This window comes from Nansenia antarctica, assembly GCF_963989245.1.
Source record: "Nansenia antarctica genome assembly, chromosome: 1".
Taxonomy (NCBI): Eukaryota; Metazoa; Chordata; class Actinopteri; order Argentiniformes; family Microstomatidae; genus Nansenia; species Nansenia antarctica.
The window spans coordinates 107,372,525-107,390,788 of NC_137674.1; the positions used below are offsets into that span (position 1 = coordinate 107,372,525).

General features: G+C 42.9%; 1 protein-coding gene across 1 annotated transcript; it reads right to left on the reverse strand.

Annotated features, from left to right (window-relative positions):
- Positions 1-1,599: 1,599 nt before the first annotated feature.
- LOC308156149 (interferon-induced protein 44-like) lies at positions 1,600-10,137 on the reverse strand (the record flags this gene model as incomplete). The annotated part of the gene is made up of 6 exons (XM_080529505.1): positions 1,600-1,800; positions 2,121-2,221; positions 2,337-2,508; positions 2,619-2,771; positions 3,140-3,338; positions 10,034-10,137. The coding sequence occupies 6 exons, from the start codon at positions 10,135-10,137 to the stop codon at positions 1,600-1,602; spliced, it is 930 nt and encodes a 309-aa protein (XP_080385631.1).
- Positions 10,138-18,264: the final 8,127 nt, after the last annotated feature.

Sequence of the window (18,264 nt, forward strand, 5' to 3'; positions counted from 1 at the left end):
ATTGATGGAATACCCCCCCTGAGTTTTAACCATCAAAACAAACATTCAAGAAACTGTCACAGACAGCCAATGCATCAGCATGGCTATTTAGTGACGTTTTAAGGGGGAAAACTACATATTATTGCACATTTAATTCTTCTATTTTTATTAACTGTTACACTGTTTGTTTCTAGTTTACAACTTCTCCAACTTCACGAGTTAGGTGAGATGGCAACATAACAATATCATTTCATCAAAAAAAAAAAAATTTGCATTGCGTAACTTTCAATTTCCTTGATCACACCCATGACAGAGAAACGAAACTGAAGCCAAACTCCTGTCTCCTGACCTCTGAGTCACAGGAGGGGAAGCAAGGAATCTAGATGTTACGGTACATGTGGGAAGACGGTACATGTGGGAAAACTAGGGTTAGGTGCTACGGTTACGGTTAGGGTTAAGGTTAGACATGCCAGCATGTACCAAGTCGACGTAGCACCTAACTCTAATCCTAGTTTTCCCACATGTACCGTTTTCTCACATGTACCGTAACATAGATACAACTTTAGAGATACATTTTAGGAGGTGTAAAGCCTTCATCAATACAACTATGACAGACCTATATTAAGATAGGATATCAAGATAGGCTGAGTTTAATACTTTTGACATGTGAAATGACAACCAAATACAGTTCGTTCCTTATCATTTACACATCTCACACACACACATATTAGCCCATTAACATTTACTGTATTAGTAAGGTTACATTTTAATTTTCAAGAGATCTGGACCGCTGCATAACACACGACTATCCCCCCACCTCTACCCCCCAACAATTAAATTGAATCTGACGACTAGAATTACATTCTAAATACAAACACAGGCTAAAGATTGCGCAACTCACCTGATTAAACTCTCGAGACCGACTAATAGCTCTCTCTCTCTCTCTCTGAGAAAGGTTTTACGTAACTGGTCTTACTAAATTATTACAAATTATTAATCACTAAAATGTTCAGTTTACCTAAGCAGCACGTCTCCTGCCTTAACCAGTGAGGCTAACGCTTATTACTAATCTCTACAAACAAAATTGGTGTATGAATTGTCAACATTAACAGAAGTTTGAGTAATTTTTATTCAAGGAAACACTTAACTCGAATTAAGTACGTAAGTAAAATATTTCTAAAGCACCTATCCCAGACCAGGGGTCACAAAGTGCTTTCCATATAAAACATAATAAAAGAGCAAATGATATAGCAGGTTAAAAGAAATAGGTAAACAAGTGAAAATAAGAACAAGTAACAAGTGTTCAACAATATTAACAGGACACAAAAAGACAGAGACCTACTGGGGCTGTAAGGACTGGGGCTGTAAGGACTGGGGCTGTAAGGACGCAGTAGGTCACAGATGTAGGCAGGTGCCTGACCATGAAGGGCTCTGTAAGTGATTACCAGAACCTTGAATTGAATTATAAATTTGACGGGGAGCCAGTGTAGGGACGCTAAATAGAGTTTAAAGTTAAGTAAAATGAAGTAGAATTACTTAATAACAACAAAGTAACTTAAGTCAAGACAAAGTAGAAACAAACATTCTCTGATTACATCACAAGAGACAAACATTCTCTGATTACATCACAAGAGACAAAACCATTTTCGGCGGCTCTGGGGTGCTGTCCTGGAAGTACAGGTCCACATACTGCAGGACGTGATCCACTGCGCTGAGCAGGAGGAGGTCCGTGTTCTCGTCAAGGTCCAGCTGAGACGAGTAGTTCTTCACTGGGACGATGTAGGAGAGGGGCATGCCAAGAAGGTCCCCAGCCTTGATCATCTACACACACACACACACACACACACAGAGACACACACACAGAGACACACACACAGACACACACACACACACAGACAGACACACAGAGACAGACAGACAGACACACACACACACACACACACACAGACAGACACACACACACAGACAGACAGACAGACACACACAGACACACAGACAGACAGACAGACACACACACACATAGACACACACACACACACACAGACACACGGACACACGACTCAGTCATTGGACTTTCTGGACTGTACTTACACATAGAAGAACTACTGGTCAGACAAGGTAACTAAGGCATCACTGAATACCTTCTCCTGCACAATCCGGCTCTTGTACACCTGGGAGACGTCCCGGGCGGTCTCCTGACACACCTGGTCCACGTGTGTCAGCAGAGCAACCTGGTGCACTCCTAGATAGAACAAACAAATTCCCACAATATACAATATTTCCTTTCATAATAACTCTCGTATTCAGCTAGTGGCCCTAGTGACCAGGCAAAAATGTGCTCACAAACTCGCGCTCACCCAGGTCACTGATGTGTTCTCGGAGCTGTCGGAAGGTGGTGCTCAGGATCTTGGGGTAGGCGGAGACCTTGGAGGCGTCGACCACAAAGACCACGCAGTGCACTTTGTCTCTAAGGGACGGCTTCTTCACATAACCCGCAGTCTCTGATCTCACCGGCTGTTCGAGACTAAACTAACAGATGGAAAAATATGTTGAATCATTATTTGTCTTCATGTGTTGAATACTTCTGTTCCCCTACTTTATGCTCACTACACCACTTGTGTCCATTCCCCCTAACAGACCTTGTGTCCCTCAGGAACATGGCCTTTGATGACGGACAGAGCGTCGTGAAGCGTCAGGCCGGTGGTCTCCCCGTCCCCCAGACCCATGACGTCCCACAGGCTCAGCGCAGTGGCCGGCTCCGCACTCTGTCCACGGATGTGGAAAGACTGGAGCTAGGACAAGGAGGCCAAAGAGAGTGCTGATGTATTCAAGTATTTAGTTCATTCGCAGGTCCCTCCCTCCCTACGCAAGCCACGGTCAGCCTCCCACCCCCTGCTCGCTCGCTCGCTCTTCCACCTCGGCTGGCCGCCCGGCACCGCCGCCTCTATTCCAAGTGAAGCAAATGTTCTAGTGAGAACACACCCTAAGCTTCTTCAGCCTTTAGTTATTTGATAAACAGGTGAATTATCTTTCATTTACAACTACGGTCTTCAGTCTAGGTCGCAATAAGTCCAATCAGGAGTACTGAGCCTATACACGTGCCTATACAGAGTTAATACTTTCTTGACAAACTCACGTGTCTTTCCATTTCTGCCTCTACCTTTTTAGTGAAGCAGGTGGTGGACGAGCCGACCATGGCGCGGTTGGTGACCCTCCCGTTCAAGATGGCCGACTGAACGGAGCTGATGAAGCTGGACTTGCCAGCGCCGACAGGGCCGAGCAGCAGTACTCGAGCCTGCGACGCCGCCTCACAATCAGGCTTATAAGAGCTGACGTACTCCATCAGCATCTCTTTACGGCTGTACATACAAACAGTATAATGTTAATCACACGGTTATGGATTGGTCATTTTTCACTGTAACATACAGTATCAGGCCTACTATTGAAGGTTTGAGTGTCAGGGTGGTGTGATACTCACTCCTCTGTCCACGCCATCTCCCTCCATGGAGCCTCCAGCATACCAGTCGATCCTTGATGTGCAGAGTTTATAACGGCATGAGTGAAAATAACTGAAGCTTGGGATACTGGAAAAATGTCCTAAATCCTCACTAAATTACGCTGCGTGATTACATAGTTTCACGAGAATTATAGGATAGTCATTTTTGCCTACCTCCCAGCCCCCACGTTGGTACGGCTTGTTTCTTTTGGGCCAATTTGACGTCCTCTGTCTTTGTTAAAGGAACAGCAGCAGCAGGCACGGCTCCGCCTCCGGGACCGCTACCGGCGTTGATTGGCGCACCTGTCGACAATCTGACAGTCAACTCTTCTCTACGAATGCCCTGTCACCTGCTGCATGTTGGGGGCCAGATCGACGCCCTTCGTGGTTCGTCCCACGCTTCCAGCTCTGCTACCCTGCCCGTCTAACCTCTGTCTAACACTTGTTCTCCCTGTCCTCCAGAAGATACCTAACCTGCCCGACCCCTGCCTGTCTGTCTGTCTGTCTGTCTGCTCTACCCCCGCCTCTCTGTCTGTCTGTCTGTCTGCTCTACCCCTGCCTCTCTGTCTGTCTGTCTGTCTGCTTGACCCCTGCCTCTCTGCCTGGCTGCTCTAACCCTGCCTGTCTGTCTGTCTGACTGCCTGCCTGCCTGCCTGTTCGACCCCTGCCTGCCCCGTCTGATCACCTTCTGTTGGAACATTCTAGTTAAACTACTTGCTCAACACTTACCTGCTTGTCCTGCTGCGCCTGCATCTAGGTTCCGCCTCAGAGCTTCCCATAAGGCAAAGTTTGGTTCCTCACCAAGCGTAAAGAGGGGCCTCAGAGGGGGGTTACCCCCAAAGCTAAAGCTTGGAGTTGGTGTGGGTTTCTCGTCACCAAGGGTAAAGAGAGCCATTCTTCTGCCAATAGATTAGATTGTCCTATAACCAGTGAAAAGTATTCATTTATTTCAGAAATGTTGTTACTTGTAATTCAATCCATAGATTGTCAACGCATCAATTATTGATCAAAGCCCACCTCAGTGATTTGAGCACACCAGTCTATAACATAGGCAGAGTAGTAAGTGAGTGAGTATAATCCTAATTTAACATCTGCGAGCATCATTTGCGCAAGTTTACCGTTGATATCAATGCAAAAATGGATGCAAATGTACCCATTGATTCTCGAAAGATACGACTTAGAAATGCCCAATAAGTTTGTCTTACCTCAACATAACTTAAAATATAAGGTTGTTTTACTTCATTGTAAGCTTCACTTCACGTATAGCTTTGAAATATGCTTAAAACTATAATTATATTTAAAAGAAGACCACGTATTAGTCCTTGCATCGAGAGCCCATTCCCCAGCCTCCTCTCTCAACATTACACCCAAACAACACAACTAATGAAGCAGCTTTAATAACACAATGTTGACATGATCCAGCGCACCGCATGTCTATCAAAACAGATAAGAAACCTTCACGATCTTAAACAATACAAACCTGAATTGACGACAGATCGCTTGAATACTTGATTGATCTCCACGTGTGACTCGCTGGTCGAAACTACAGGAGACAGTTGAACAGGCGAGCGGTGTTGGTTTGTAAAGAGGCGTGACGTTTCTGTCCGAAAGTGAAAGGCTGTGTTCGAAATGGCATACTAGCATACTGCATACTAGCATACTCAATGAGTATATACTGCGTACTGCCTGAGTAGGGTCCAACTGCGCGCATCAAATCCATCACCCGGAAATGTGATGTACCATTTTTGGACCACGTCATCGTAAGCGCGTCGGTAAAAGTAACCGCGAGAAACCGCGAGAAACCGCGAGATTTTGAAGGATCTTAAATGGATTTTAAAAACACGGTGACATTGTATAGGACATTTAACAACAATAATTTGAACACGCAATTGATAAGAAGAAGAAGAAGAAGAATTACAAATACAATGGCAAATGCAGCTCAGGTGAGAATTTCGAAATATTATTAATGAACATGTTATAGTTTTTAGATGTGTATTTATTATTTAGGTTGTTGCATGTGTTACGCGGCTGTTTCGCACGTAGTTTTGTTCATCTGGCTTGGCTAATTGGGTAATCCTATGTGGTTTAGCGTTATCAGAGATATTAGAGAGATATTAGATTAGATTCAACTTTATTGTCATTGCTGAGTACAAGTACCAACAACAAAATGCAGTTATGCATATAAGATGTACAGCTGGCAGGGCTAAAAAACGCTGCGTTGTCTTCAACTTAATGTAATTTAAAAGTTCACAATAGCTACATTCTCAGATGTCTACCGATTACTTATCCCCCTATTTTTATTGCTTGTTTTCTTGTTTTTGAGAGCTGACTTTTTGCAGGCGCCGAGCTGTGGTCCCGAGCAGAGGGACGACTGGCCACCAACGGAGCTGTCCGTGTCTGACCAGTGGGGGTTGGACACAACACTGAACACTACACTACACTGGACACTGGACACAACACTGAACACTACACTGGACACTGGACACAACACTGAACACTACACTGGACACTGGACACAACACTGAACACTACACTGGACACTGGACACAACACTGAACACTACACTACACTGGACACTGGACACAACACTGAACACTACACTACACTGGACACAACACTGAACACTACACTACACTACACTGGACACTGGACACAACACTGAACACTACACTGGACACAACACTGAACACTACACTACACTGGACACAACACTGAACACTACACTGGACACTGAACACAACACTGAACACTACACTACACTGGACACTGGACACAACACTGAACACTACACTACACTGGACACAACACTGAACACTACACTACACTGGACACTGGACACAACACTGAACACTACACTGGACACAACACTGAACACTACACTGGACACAACACTGAACACTACACTATACTGGACACTGGACACAACACTGAACACTACACTGGACACTGGACACAACACTGAACACTACTGGACACTGGACACAACACTGAACACTACACTGGACACTGGACACAACACTGAACACTACACTGGACACTGGACACAACACTGAACACTACACTGGACACTGAACATCTGTCATTACGTGAAGCGCATTGAGTCGCATCTTGTAAGAAATGCGCTATACAAATAAAACTTGAATTGATTTGATCCCTTGTACACTTTTTTGGGCATTTGTGTTGCAGCACACCTGTACATTGTGCACTCTACCCTGTTAGGCCCTTATTTTACTCTAGACAGAAGGGTCGTAACACTTATTATTAATTAATAATATTAATTCCATTTAGTATACCTCAAACTTTCTTGCATTTCTGATGTTTGCATTTTACATATTCTAAATATATGCTATCTACATGTCGCACTGGATGGGGTTAGTGCTGTTGACTCATCAGAAAGTAAAGACTAATTCACAGAGTGTATGAAGATTCCAGTAAGGGTTTTGTGAAGGAGCCCTAGTGCTGTTGACTCATCAGAAATAGAATGTTTTATTTAGCTCATCAGTGGGCACTCAGCACCATGGATACCTCCAGCCCAGCACCTTGCACCACGGTTCCTGCCCTGCTCCATGGATTACAACGATGATCGCCTGACCCTTGCCTGACTCCACCAAGTCCTTTGCCTGACCCCTCAAACCTGTTTGACCTAATAAAGTCCCACACCTGGGGTCATTGACATTCTTTTATTTATATACAGTTAGGTCTGGAAGTATTTTGACAGTGACACAATTTCCATAATTTTGTCTCTGTATGCCACCACAAAGGATTTGAAATGAAACAATCAAGATGTAATTGAAGTGCATACTTTCAGCTTTAATTCAAGGGGTTGAACAAAAATATTGTATGAAACATTTAGGAATTGCAACCATTTTTATACACAGTCTCCTATTTTCAGGAGCTCAAAAGTAATTGGACAAATTAACAATCATACAGTAAGTAAAATGTTCATTTTTAATACTTAGTCGAGAATCCTTTGCAGGCAATGACTGCCTGAAGTCTGGAACACATGGACATCACCAAATGCTGGGTTTCCTCCTTTGTGATGCTTTGTCAGGCCTTTACTGCAGCAGTCTTCAGTTGTTGTTTGTTCGTGGGTCTTTCTGCCTTTAGTTTTGTCTTCAGCAAGTGAAATGCATGCTTGATTGGGTTGGGATCAGGTGATTGACTCTGGCCATTGCAGAATATTCCACTTCTTTGCCTTAAAAAAGTCCTGGGTTGCTTACACACTATATTTTGGGTCATTGTCCATCTGTATTGTGAAGCACCATCCAATCAACTTTGCTGAATTTGTCTGAATCTGAGCAGACAGAATATCCCTAAACACTTCAGAATTCATCTGTCTGCTTCTGTCTTCACATCATCAATAAACACTCGTGACCCAGTGCCATTGGAAGCCATGCATGTCCATGTCATCACACTCACCAGTGCATTATTTTTTTCTCAGAATGTACCAAACAGTTAATTTGGCCAGTATTAATGTTCCCACTATCTCTCTGATGGATTTTTGTTTTGTTTTTACAGCCTAAAGATGGCCTGTTTCAGTTGCATTGAGAGCTCTGTTGACTGCATGTTGTGCGTATACAGCAACAGCCTCCAAATGCAAATGCCACACTTGGAATCAACTCAGACCTTTTACCTGCTTAATTGATAAAGAAATAATGAAGGAATAAATAGCCCACACTGGCCCATGAAACAGCTTTTGAGTCAATTGTCTAATTACTTTTGGTTATTATATATAAGAGCTATAATTCATAAACCCTTCCTTCAATTTGGATGTGAATACCCTTAACCTAAAGCTGAGAGTCTGCACTTTAAGCCCAGTAAATTCTGTTGGAAATCTCATATAAGATATGTTAGATCCAAAGTATCAAGGAGTATTGCAGTATTGTGCAGGGCAAAACATATTCTGGAACAGAGGATGTTGTATACTCTATATTGTTGTCTTGTCTTACCCTATTTGAGTTACTGTGTGGAGATATGGGGAAATGAATATAAAAGCACTTTAAACCCATTGATTACACTACAGAAAAAAGCTATGAGGATTGTCGGATATCGTGATCACACTAATAACTTGTTCCTAATGTCAAAAATATGAAGAAAATATGAAGGAAAGCAGAAATATTGCTCTATTGCTCTATTTAAAAAAAGGTTTAAATTATTTTTTATGAAAAAGTATTAGAACGGATGATACTGAAATATAGGTATTAATTAATTGGATTATATAATGTAAGCATAATTGTTAAGTATAAACAGGGGTAGGACAGGCTTCTTCCTACTCCTTTTCTAACAATTGATAGGACTGTACTCTACATATTAGTTTTTTCCGTAGTTTCCACCGTAGTAAGGCGATTCATGGTTTCCACCGTAGTTTTCACCGTAGTAAGGCGATGACGTAGTCTATGCAAATATGCAGGCGCGGTATGATGACGTATGGTACATCACATTTCCGGGTGATGGATTTGATGCGCGCAGTTGGATATACTTGTACTGCCTACTAAATTCATAATAAGTATGCCGATACCAGCCGACCGAAAATCTAGTATACATTTCTTGCATACTCAAATTTCACATAATCTACAGTGTGAACGCGCTGCATACTCAAAATAAATAAATTTAAATAAATCAAAATCAAAATCTACGTCATATCTAGTATGAGTAGTATGCCATTCCGAACGCAGCCAAAGTAAGGAATAGGCCAGGTGCACGATCTCCACTACTTCCTGAAAGGCACCTTGCATGAACACATCCTGTCTCACACTATTGGTTTAAATGATTAATCAGCTGTGCGGTAAACTGTTGGAACACACAGTGCACAGCTGATTAATCAATTAAACCAATAGTGAGACAGGATAATGTTCATGCAAGGTGCCTTTCAGGAAGTAGTGGAGATCGTGCACCTAGCCTATTGGGGTTCCGGGGATTAATTATTATTCATAATAATTGTAATTATTATTATTATTATTATTCATAATTATTATTATTTCAACTGATGGACAAGTTTTATTACATTTTGTTCCTGAAATCCCCCCCCAAAGGTTCAATCCCAATCCTACTAAAAGGTTTTAAACAACACATACTGAAGGTTTGATCCAGGACTGGATTATGTGATCTAATCCAATTTCAGAATCCTTTTTTCCTTTTGAATAACCCATTTTCAAGATCTGATTCAATCCGAAATCCCATCAGATTACTTGTGAACAACTGGGCCCAGGACATCTTCAGACAGGCTACCCAGAGTGCACTGGGCGCAAGACATCTTCAGACAGGCTACCCAGAGTGCACTGGGCCCAGGACATCTTCAGACAGGCTACCCAGCGTGCACTGGGCCCAAGACATCTTCAGACAGGCTACCCAGCGTGCACTGGGCCCAGACCATCTTCAGACAGGCTACCCAGAGTGCACTGGGCCCAGACCAGGGCATCTTCAGACAGGCTACCCAGAGTGCACTGGGCCCAGACCATCTTCAGACAGGCTACCCAGAGTGCACTGGGCCCAGACCAGGGCATCTTCAGACAGGCTACCCAGAGTGCACTGGGCCCAGGGCATCTTCAGACAGGCTACCCAGAGTGCACTGGGCCCAGGGCATCTTCAGACAGGCTACCCAGAGTGCACTGGCCCAGACCATCTTCAAACAGGCTACCCAGAGTGCCCTGGGCCCAGGACATCTTCAGACCCCTAACCCTAGAACCCCCTAACCCCCAGAATTATGCTCATGTCAACATATTAGAATAGTATTGCATTGTTGAGTGTGGACCAGTAAGACTAACTGTGCCCTCCGCAAGCAATGGGAGGGTAAAGCATCTTCTTTTGGCTCCACCCCCCCCTTCCTCTCACTCTCTCTCTCTTATATCAGCCCAACCCAAACTACTTGAAACTTTAAACGAGCGAGAGAGAGAGTTATTAGTTATTAAAGTGGGTACAGCACCTGGATCTTGTTCGAGCCTTGGTCACGCAGACATGGAGGATATAGACTCTTACAACATTACGGACTATAATGACGCATCTCTTGGTAAGGCTGTGGACCCTCTATGTTATGTATTATGGGATGTATTATGGGATGTATTACGGTCTTGCTATATTCCTGAGAGATGCAGGTCCATTTAAGAAAAGAAAATACTGTGTAGTATGATATAAAGTGATACTGTGTGACGTGATGGTTGTGTTAGTGAGCATATTCTGGTGCTTATTCAGGTTAGACTTACTGGAGATCCATTGGTGGTTGATTAACATCAGCTAAGAACTGATTAAAACTCTTCCAACTAAAACATACGACAGAGATTAAACCTGGTTGCCACCACGACAGCAACCTCATGCAGAGGATTGAGCAGCGAGCAAACCGTTTCATATTAATGTTATATGTAATGTTTATATTATGTTTGTTCAGAATTCTAACACTTCATATTGTGCTATTATTTTAGAATACTGAAAATATTACTGAGTGGCTTTGAACGAAAGATGTAAGAATGCAACAAAATTGTAAACATTTTAAAGTTTTTTTTTTGTAATCTTATGATGTTACTGTACATCAGAATATCTTTAGAACATATTTCTTAACTAAAGTTGAAGCTGGGGAAACAGGTTGGGTGGGCAGGAAAAAGCCCCTGCCTCGCTCAGCCTGCCTGAGGTTTCAGCTTCTAATCTGGTCTGTCATCATCATCATCATCATCATCTTCATCATTACAGGATGTGGAGGCGTAGTTCAAGGGACTCAGAATGGTGTGAAAATACCAGTGAAATGTGATCTTATCAAATCATGCTCAAGTAGAGAACACAGCAGATAATAATAACTCAACAACATACTTACGCAAATTTACGGTATGCCCACACTGAGGCACGCACACACACACACACACGCACACACACACACACACACACACACACACACACACACACACACACACACACACACACACACACACACAGTTGGAACTCTGTTACACAATGGTTGTTCAATGTCTTCACCAGTGTTGGGCACGTTACTTTAAAAAAGTAATTAGTTATAGTTACTAGTTACTTATCCCCAAAAGTAACTGAGTTAGTAACTGAATTACTTCATTATACAAGTAACTAGTTACTAGGGAAAGTAACTATTGTGTTACTTTTTACCACGGTGCAGCGGGCTAAGTTAAGGTCAGTCAGCCAAATGTGACAAGGAAAAGCTTACCCACTGCCATATTAGAAGATAAATGTGATCTTCTTGTGAAGATAGATTTTTTCTGAGCAGGTTTCAGCAGGGAACTTTTCATATTTATTGCACTTCAACAGACCACAACTGGTAGACATATATTGTACTTCAAGTATTTTCTTCATTACAAAAGTTAACAGTTAAACAATTATGAAGTGCTTTTAAAGTAGTACTGAAATAGTGCCTGTACTTCCACCGTGAAAACGCCACGTTCACCTCAGAACACTCGGGCCTCGCCATTGCTGCGTGTATCTCTCTGATAGTTTGAGTGTAATATCTATTATATATAATATATCATTGCTGCGTGCATCTCTCTGATAGTTTGAGTGTGTGTGTGGTGCTGTGCGCGCGTGTGGTTTGTGTGTAGAAACATCCGCACAACACTGAACTATGGTTGGCTTACCATGACATGTTCTCTACCATAGCCAATCATGATCACTTAACTCTACCATAGCCAATCATGATCACTTAACTCTACCATAGACAATCATGATCACTTAACTCTACCATAGCCAATCATGATCACTTAACTCTACCATAGACAATCATGATCACTTAACTCTACCATAGCCAATCATGATCACTTGCGCGGTTGTCTCGCCCCTCCCCTCACCAACAAACCAAAAACACCTTTGCAGCTGTGACTGAGGTCGGATGACAATGAGAAGCTTCAGTAGTAACGCGCCGCATTGAATTACCGGTAACGGTAACGGCGTTATAACGATGTAAATAGTAATCAATTAGATTACCCGTTACTGGGAAAAGTAGCGTCGTTAGTAACGCCGTTTATTTGAACGCTGTTATTCACATCACTGGTCTTCACTGTATTTTACCTTCTCACCAACAGCAGAAGAGGACGGCCTTAAGCAGTTGAGGGGGTTCATTAACATCAGAAGCTCCATCTTTATCTTCACCGGTGTGTGTGTGGCCATACCTGCTCTAGCCTGGGCCCTCGACTCTGTCTGCCGTCACAACCAGAAGAGCCTCTTTCTCATCCTCCTCCTCCTCAATGACGTCCTACAGATGTTTACGTCCCCCATACGGGCAGTTTATCTGTTGACAGATGAAGGGGTCTGTTATGAAGAAATTCCATGGTGTAAGTCAATCTTTATCCTGTGGGGGATATGGAGGTCCTGCGGCCTGTTTTTCCACATGATAGTAGCCCTTCAGAGGGTGCTGCAGCTGACGCGGCCAAGACTTGCAAGTAGCCTGCGATATATCTACTGCTTCCTGTCTCTGCCACTCACTGTGGTGACTGTCACCACCATCATCATCCTACAGTATACTGATCCTCACAATCCATTAGTTGATCAGATATATGACTATGTTGAGATGACGGTGTTCCTGGTAGCGCTGGGTATGGCAGGGGTAGCATGCGTACTCACATGTACAGCCCCACCTACATCTGACCAAGACAGAGAGGAGAATGTCGGGGTGCTGGGAACCTCAGTGTTCACTGTCCTGGTACTGTACGGACCCTACTTTGTGTTCCAGTGTTTCTTTGTGGCTGGACGGTATGTACCTGATCGTTGGTATTTTTTTGAAGGATATGCTGTCAGTGGTGTTGCGTGGTATGCTTCATATGCTGTCAGTAGCCATGTGTGCTACTCCATTGCCAGTCTGAGGTTGTTCACAGATGCTGTCCTGTGTTGGCTGGTCTCCAGGGGGCGCTCTAGAGAGCAGCAGCAGGAAACAGTCACAGAGCTCCAGAACTAAAAAGCCCGATACAAATACATTTGAGTGATTTATTGATTGATTGGTTAATTAATTTTGTTTTAAATTTGCAATATAGATATGCAAGCCAGTCTAGGGCTAAACCCCTCGCAGACTCGAAAGGCTCGAAAATGAAAGTGAAAGTTATTGTGTCAACAATATCTGTTTTTAGTTTGTTTTTTTTTCATGACACGCAACGTTTTAAAGTACCCGCTCGATATAATAAACAACAGTTTAACGATCACTAAATACGTGATACTTGGATTCACTGTCTCGTCTGCTGGCTATTGGTAAGGGAGACATGGCTTGTAAACAAACTTTCATTTTAGGACGTGTTCAAAAGCAAGGACTGTGTGATCATCTAATTATGTGTAATTATGTGTTTTTAGCATGTTGATAATGATGTTCTTTCAGCATGTTGTGATGTGCTAAACATGCAGTTAGGCGTTTGTAGCGATGTGCTATTGTTGGCCGCTTGCTGTTAGCAGCCTTTGTTGTGTTTTCATTATTCACTTTTCTACCATTCTCGATTCTGTGTTTGAGGTGGACCAACATTCAAATACACGTGACGTCTTTTTTCCCGATTTCAATGTATGACACATCGTTTGAAAGCTTACAGCTATCTGTAGTCAAAATGACTTAGGCAACTGCTTGATGAAAACAACACCCCCAGATAATGGAGCTGAGCAAAGGAAAACAGGCCAGAGATCCCATTGACTGTTAGGCCTGTTTATTTAGCATGCATGGCTTTGCATATAGGCTAGAGCTCTTTGCTGAAAAATGTTTTGTTCCTGTTGTGGTTGGAATAAAATTGCAAATCAAATCAAATCATATTTTATTTGTATAGCGCATTTCTTACAAGATGCAACTCAATGCGCTTTATAGGAATAAAATTGCAGATCTGTTGGTCTGTTTGGTTTGATGTCGAGTCATAATTAATGTTGATGTTGTGGTTGGCACACTGGCTAACAAGAACATTTAAAAATGGCACTTTGTATCAAAAAGCTTGCCTACCCCTGGTGTAGTGTCAAGGATGACTTTATTCAGAAAGAGGGAGAGATGGAGATAGAGCGAGGGAGAGATTGAGAGGGGGAGAGAGAGAGAGAGAGAGAGAGATAGAGGGTGATTTAAAAATGGGTGTAGATACTCACCAGGGGGGTATTCCACGAAGCTCGATAAAGTTCTAATCCTCGAAAATATTAGCTTGCGTTCGGTGCCATCAATGTGGCTCAAATAATTCGCTGCTTGGTTGAGCTCCTTCTGAGTCAGATATAATTAGCCTGGTCGCGACCAGGCTAAAACACAGGCTATGGTAAGACACGCGTCAAAAAAGGCTCACAGGCGGAAACTAAACCCCGAACGACAGTTCCTCATGTGTCTTTTAGGAAATATTAGTTCCCACTTCACACGAGATAGATAGATTAGATAGTTTGACTGTGTGATAGATAGATAATTTGATAATTTTAAAGTGTGATCGATCGATAGATAGTTTGATTGTGTGATAGATAACTAGATATTTTGAAAGTGTGATAGATAGATAGATAGATCGATGGATACATAAATTAAAAAGTGTAAAAAATAAAATAAAATAAAATGAATAGGTATGTCTATCAACTTGCATTGCTGTCATCACAACTGTCTGGTTGGCGCAGTGGTTAAGGCAGCCGGCTGGAGTCCCAAAGGTTGCGAGTTCGAGACTTGACTAAGTATTATTTTTTTTATTTTTTTTACATTTAACCGAAGATTTCATGCAAAGGCTTCAAACACCATTGTATCGTGTCAGTTCTAAATTAGCCTGCACCATAATTTTATAGCCTACATACTTTTTTAGATGAGATTTTAGGTTAGATTCAGACAACGAAATGCAGTAAAAAGTGTGTCTGAAGAGGGATTCGAACCACGTCTAAAAATGACAAATAAATCCTGTGGCAGTGGTCGATACCACTAGGCCATTGTGGCGTTATGACGATTGGTAGCCTGCTGCTGATATCACCACAGTAGTAATATTCATTTATAAAAATATGAACATATAACAATAACTGGGGCTAGTATGACCTACGCATTTAATCGGTCAGCAATTTCTTGCCAAACCATTTCCCTCGCCTTGTTAATTGCGGCAGTATTGCACTATTTTACATCTTATTTTTCCGTCTTCATAAAAATCAATAATTCGGAATGCTGCGCAAATGTAGTACCCCTGCAGAGTGGAGCATCTTCATTTCGACAGATCGACTCTTCAGGGCTCTTTATGTCTGCGTGCACGCGCCCATATCGAAGATTTGTAAGCCTGTCTTCTGTGAACACTGATGACACAAGGCTGATCCTCGTTCGAGGAATCACCTGAGGCTTGAATTCCAATCTCGAGTTGCCTGAGCGCCGCATTTATTTATATCGCCGCTATACTGATCCACCTTTAGTGGAATGGCCCCCAGGATTCTTCTGACCAGGAGCGATGCAGTACAGTGGAGTGGCTATAAGGACCAATAAGTGGATATGAGGACCAGTAAGTGGATATGAGAGCCAACTGCTTATAGAGATGAATGATTGTGGGGTGGGAACCTGTACTTACAATGTACTTCACCTTCAGAGCCTGAGTCTGAGTGGTCCAGGTCTGATGTGGTTCTTCTAAGGGGAGAGAGCATGTCCTGGTCTGTCTCGTGTTCAAGCAGAGGAGTGACTGAAACCCAGCAGAGTTGTAGTGTCTCTTCCGTCCACTAGAGGGCAGCAGAGAACAGCACTATCTCAGGATGACCAAACAGCTGTCATACTCCTCAACCACTGTAATGAGAAACTGTATTAGGTTGTTAAGTCTGACGTACGCGTGACGTTTAGCAATTTCCGGGTCCAAACTTTTTTTGTTGTTGTTATTTTACATTTTAAAAGCTTTGGTTAAAGATGTAAATGGGATTTTGCCATGTCCCCAGTGTTGTTCATTCAACTTCAAAATAAAAAATAACTAATAAAAACATATACATTTCCAAATATGTTATTATTATTACATTTTCCTGAGCAATATCTATTGAATCAAATATAGTTTTTTATCAAAAACATTTTTATTTTGTACAAAGAATTTGGTGGTATGTTTGTTCCTGCGGTCACTGTCCACCCTGTTGAGCTGTGTTAATGTCCCTTTAAAATACATACACAATATATTTCTCAATCACATCACTCTCATGAGGTGACATCACATCAGTGGAGGGAAATTCAAATGTGGTAAGCTGTGTGATTTTCTACCTCTTTTACCATCTGATTCTGATTTATTAAGTGTTTGAACATAATGTGTCCACCCTGTTAGGCCTAAAGCCCAGTTTATGCTTCTGCATAAAATCGACGGCGTAGGCTACGGCGTAGCTTGCGTAGGCCCGCGTAGCCTTGCGTAGGCTACGGCGTAGATTGACGCGCACCTCTCCAAAAATGTAAGTACGCGGCAGTTTCTACACAACTGTAAGCACAGTGATTGGTCCGCTTGGTAGCACATGATTCCGACTCTCTCGTCGGCCAAAATGCGGAAGCCATGACAGAAATGTCATTTACTTTTTCTGTAATTACTTATTAATTAAGATTTGAAAAATTATGATAACCATCGTATTATCTTAGTTTAATGACATTTCAATGCATCATAGAACTTTTATTTACAACAAGCATAACAACAAAAAGATCGCTATTATGCCGCTTTGAGTACACCGTTCCAACGGAGCGCCCTATGGAAGCGTCAGGCACAGCCTTCCTATAAGAAGCGCGATTCACATTTACGAGATGTACAATCCTGTTTATTTAGAAATAAATTATTAGTTACAGGGAGCCCCATGGCTCTTCGTTGGGTTTAAATTATATTTATGACAGACATATTTAATGTAAAGTTATCTCCACAACTGTGATTGGTCCGCTTGGTAGCGTCACATTCCGACTCTCGTAAATGCGGAAGTCATGACAGAAATGTCATTTACTTTTTCTGTAATTACTTATTAATAAAGATTTTAAAAATGATGATAACCATCTTATTATTTTAGTTTACTGTCATTTCAATGCATTATAGACATTTTCTTTACAACAAGCATAACAAAAATACGTTTTTTGATCGCTATTATGCCGCTATGACTACACCGACCAACGCGACGCGCTGCCCTTCAAACAGCCTGAGTCCGCCACTGGTTACCTGTCATCTCCCTCCGACTGCATCTCACTTCCAACCGGCCTCCCCGCCTCTGCCGTCAGATCTCTGCACCTCCTCCAGAATGCTGCAGCACGTCTGATGTTCAGTCTCCTCAAATTCTCTTGTCACCCACTTCCTCCGCACCCTTCACTGGCTCCCAACAAGGCCGGTGCCAGCGCTGGGCAGGGGTAGGCTCAGCCCACCCAAACGTACATCTTGCCCACGCCCTCTCTATCAGATCTGACCCCTCCATCCCCCTCTCTATCAGATCTGATCCCTCCATCCCTCCATCCTCCTCTCTATCAGATCTGACCCCTCCATCCCCCTCTCTATCAGATCTGATCCCTCCATCCCTCCATCCCCCTCTCTATCAGATCTGATCCCTCCATCCCTCCATCCCCCTCTCTATCAGATCTGACCCCTCCATCCCTCCATCCTCCTCTCTATCAGATCTGACCCCTCCATCCCTCCATCCCCCTCTCTATCAGATCTGACCCCTCCATCCCTCCATCCTCCTCTCTATCAGATCTGATCCCTCTATCCCCCTCTCTATCAGATCTGACCCCTTCATCCTTCCATCCTCCTCTCTATCAGATCTGACCCCTCCATCCCTCCATCCTCCTCTCTATCAGATCTGACCCCTCCATCCTCCTCTCTATCAGATCTGACCCCTCCATCCCTCCATCCTCCTCTCTATCAGATCTGACCCCTCCATCCCTCCATCCTCCTCTCTATCAGATC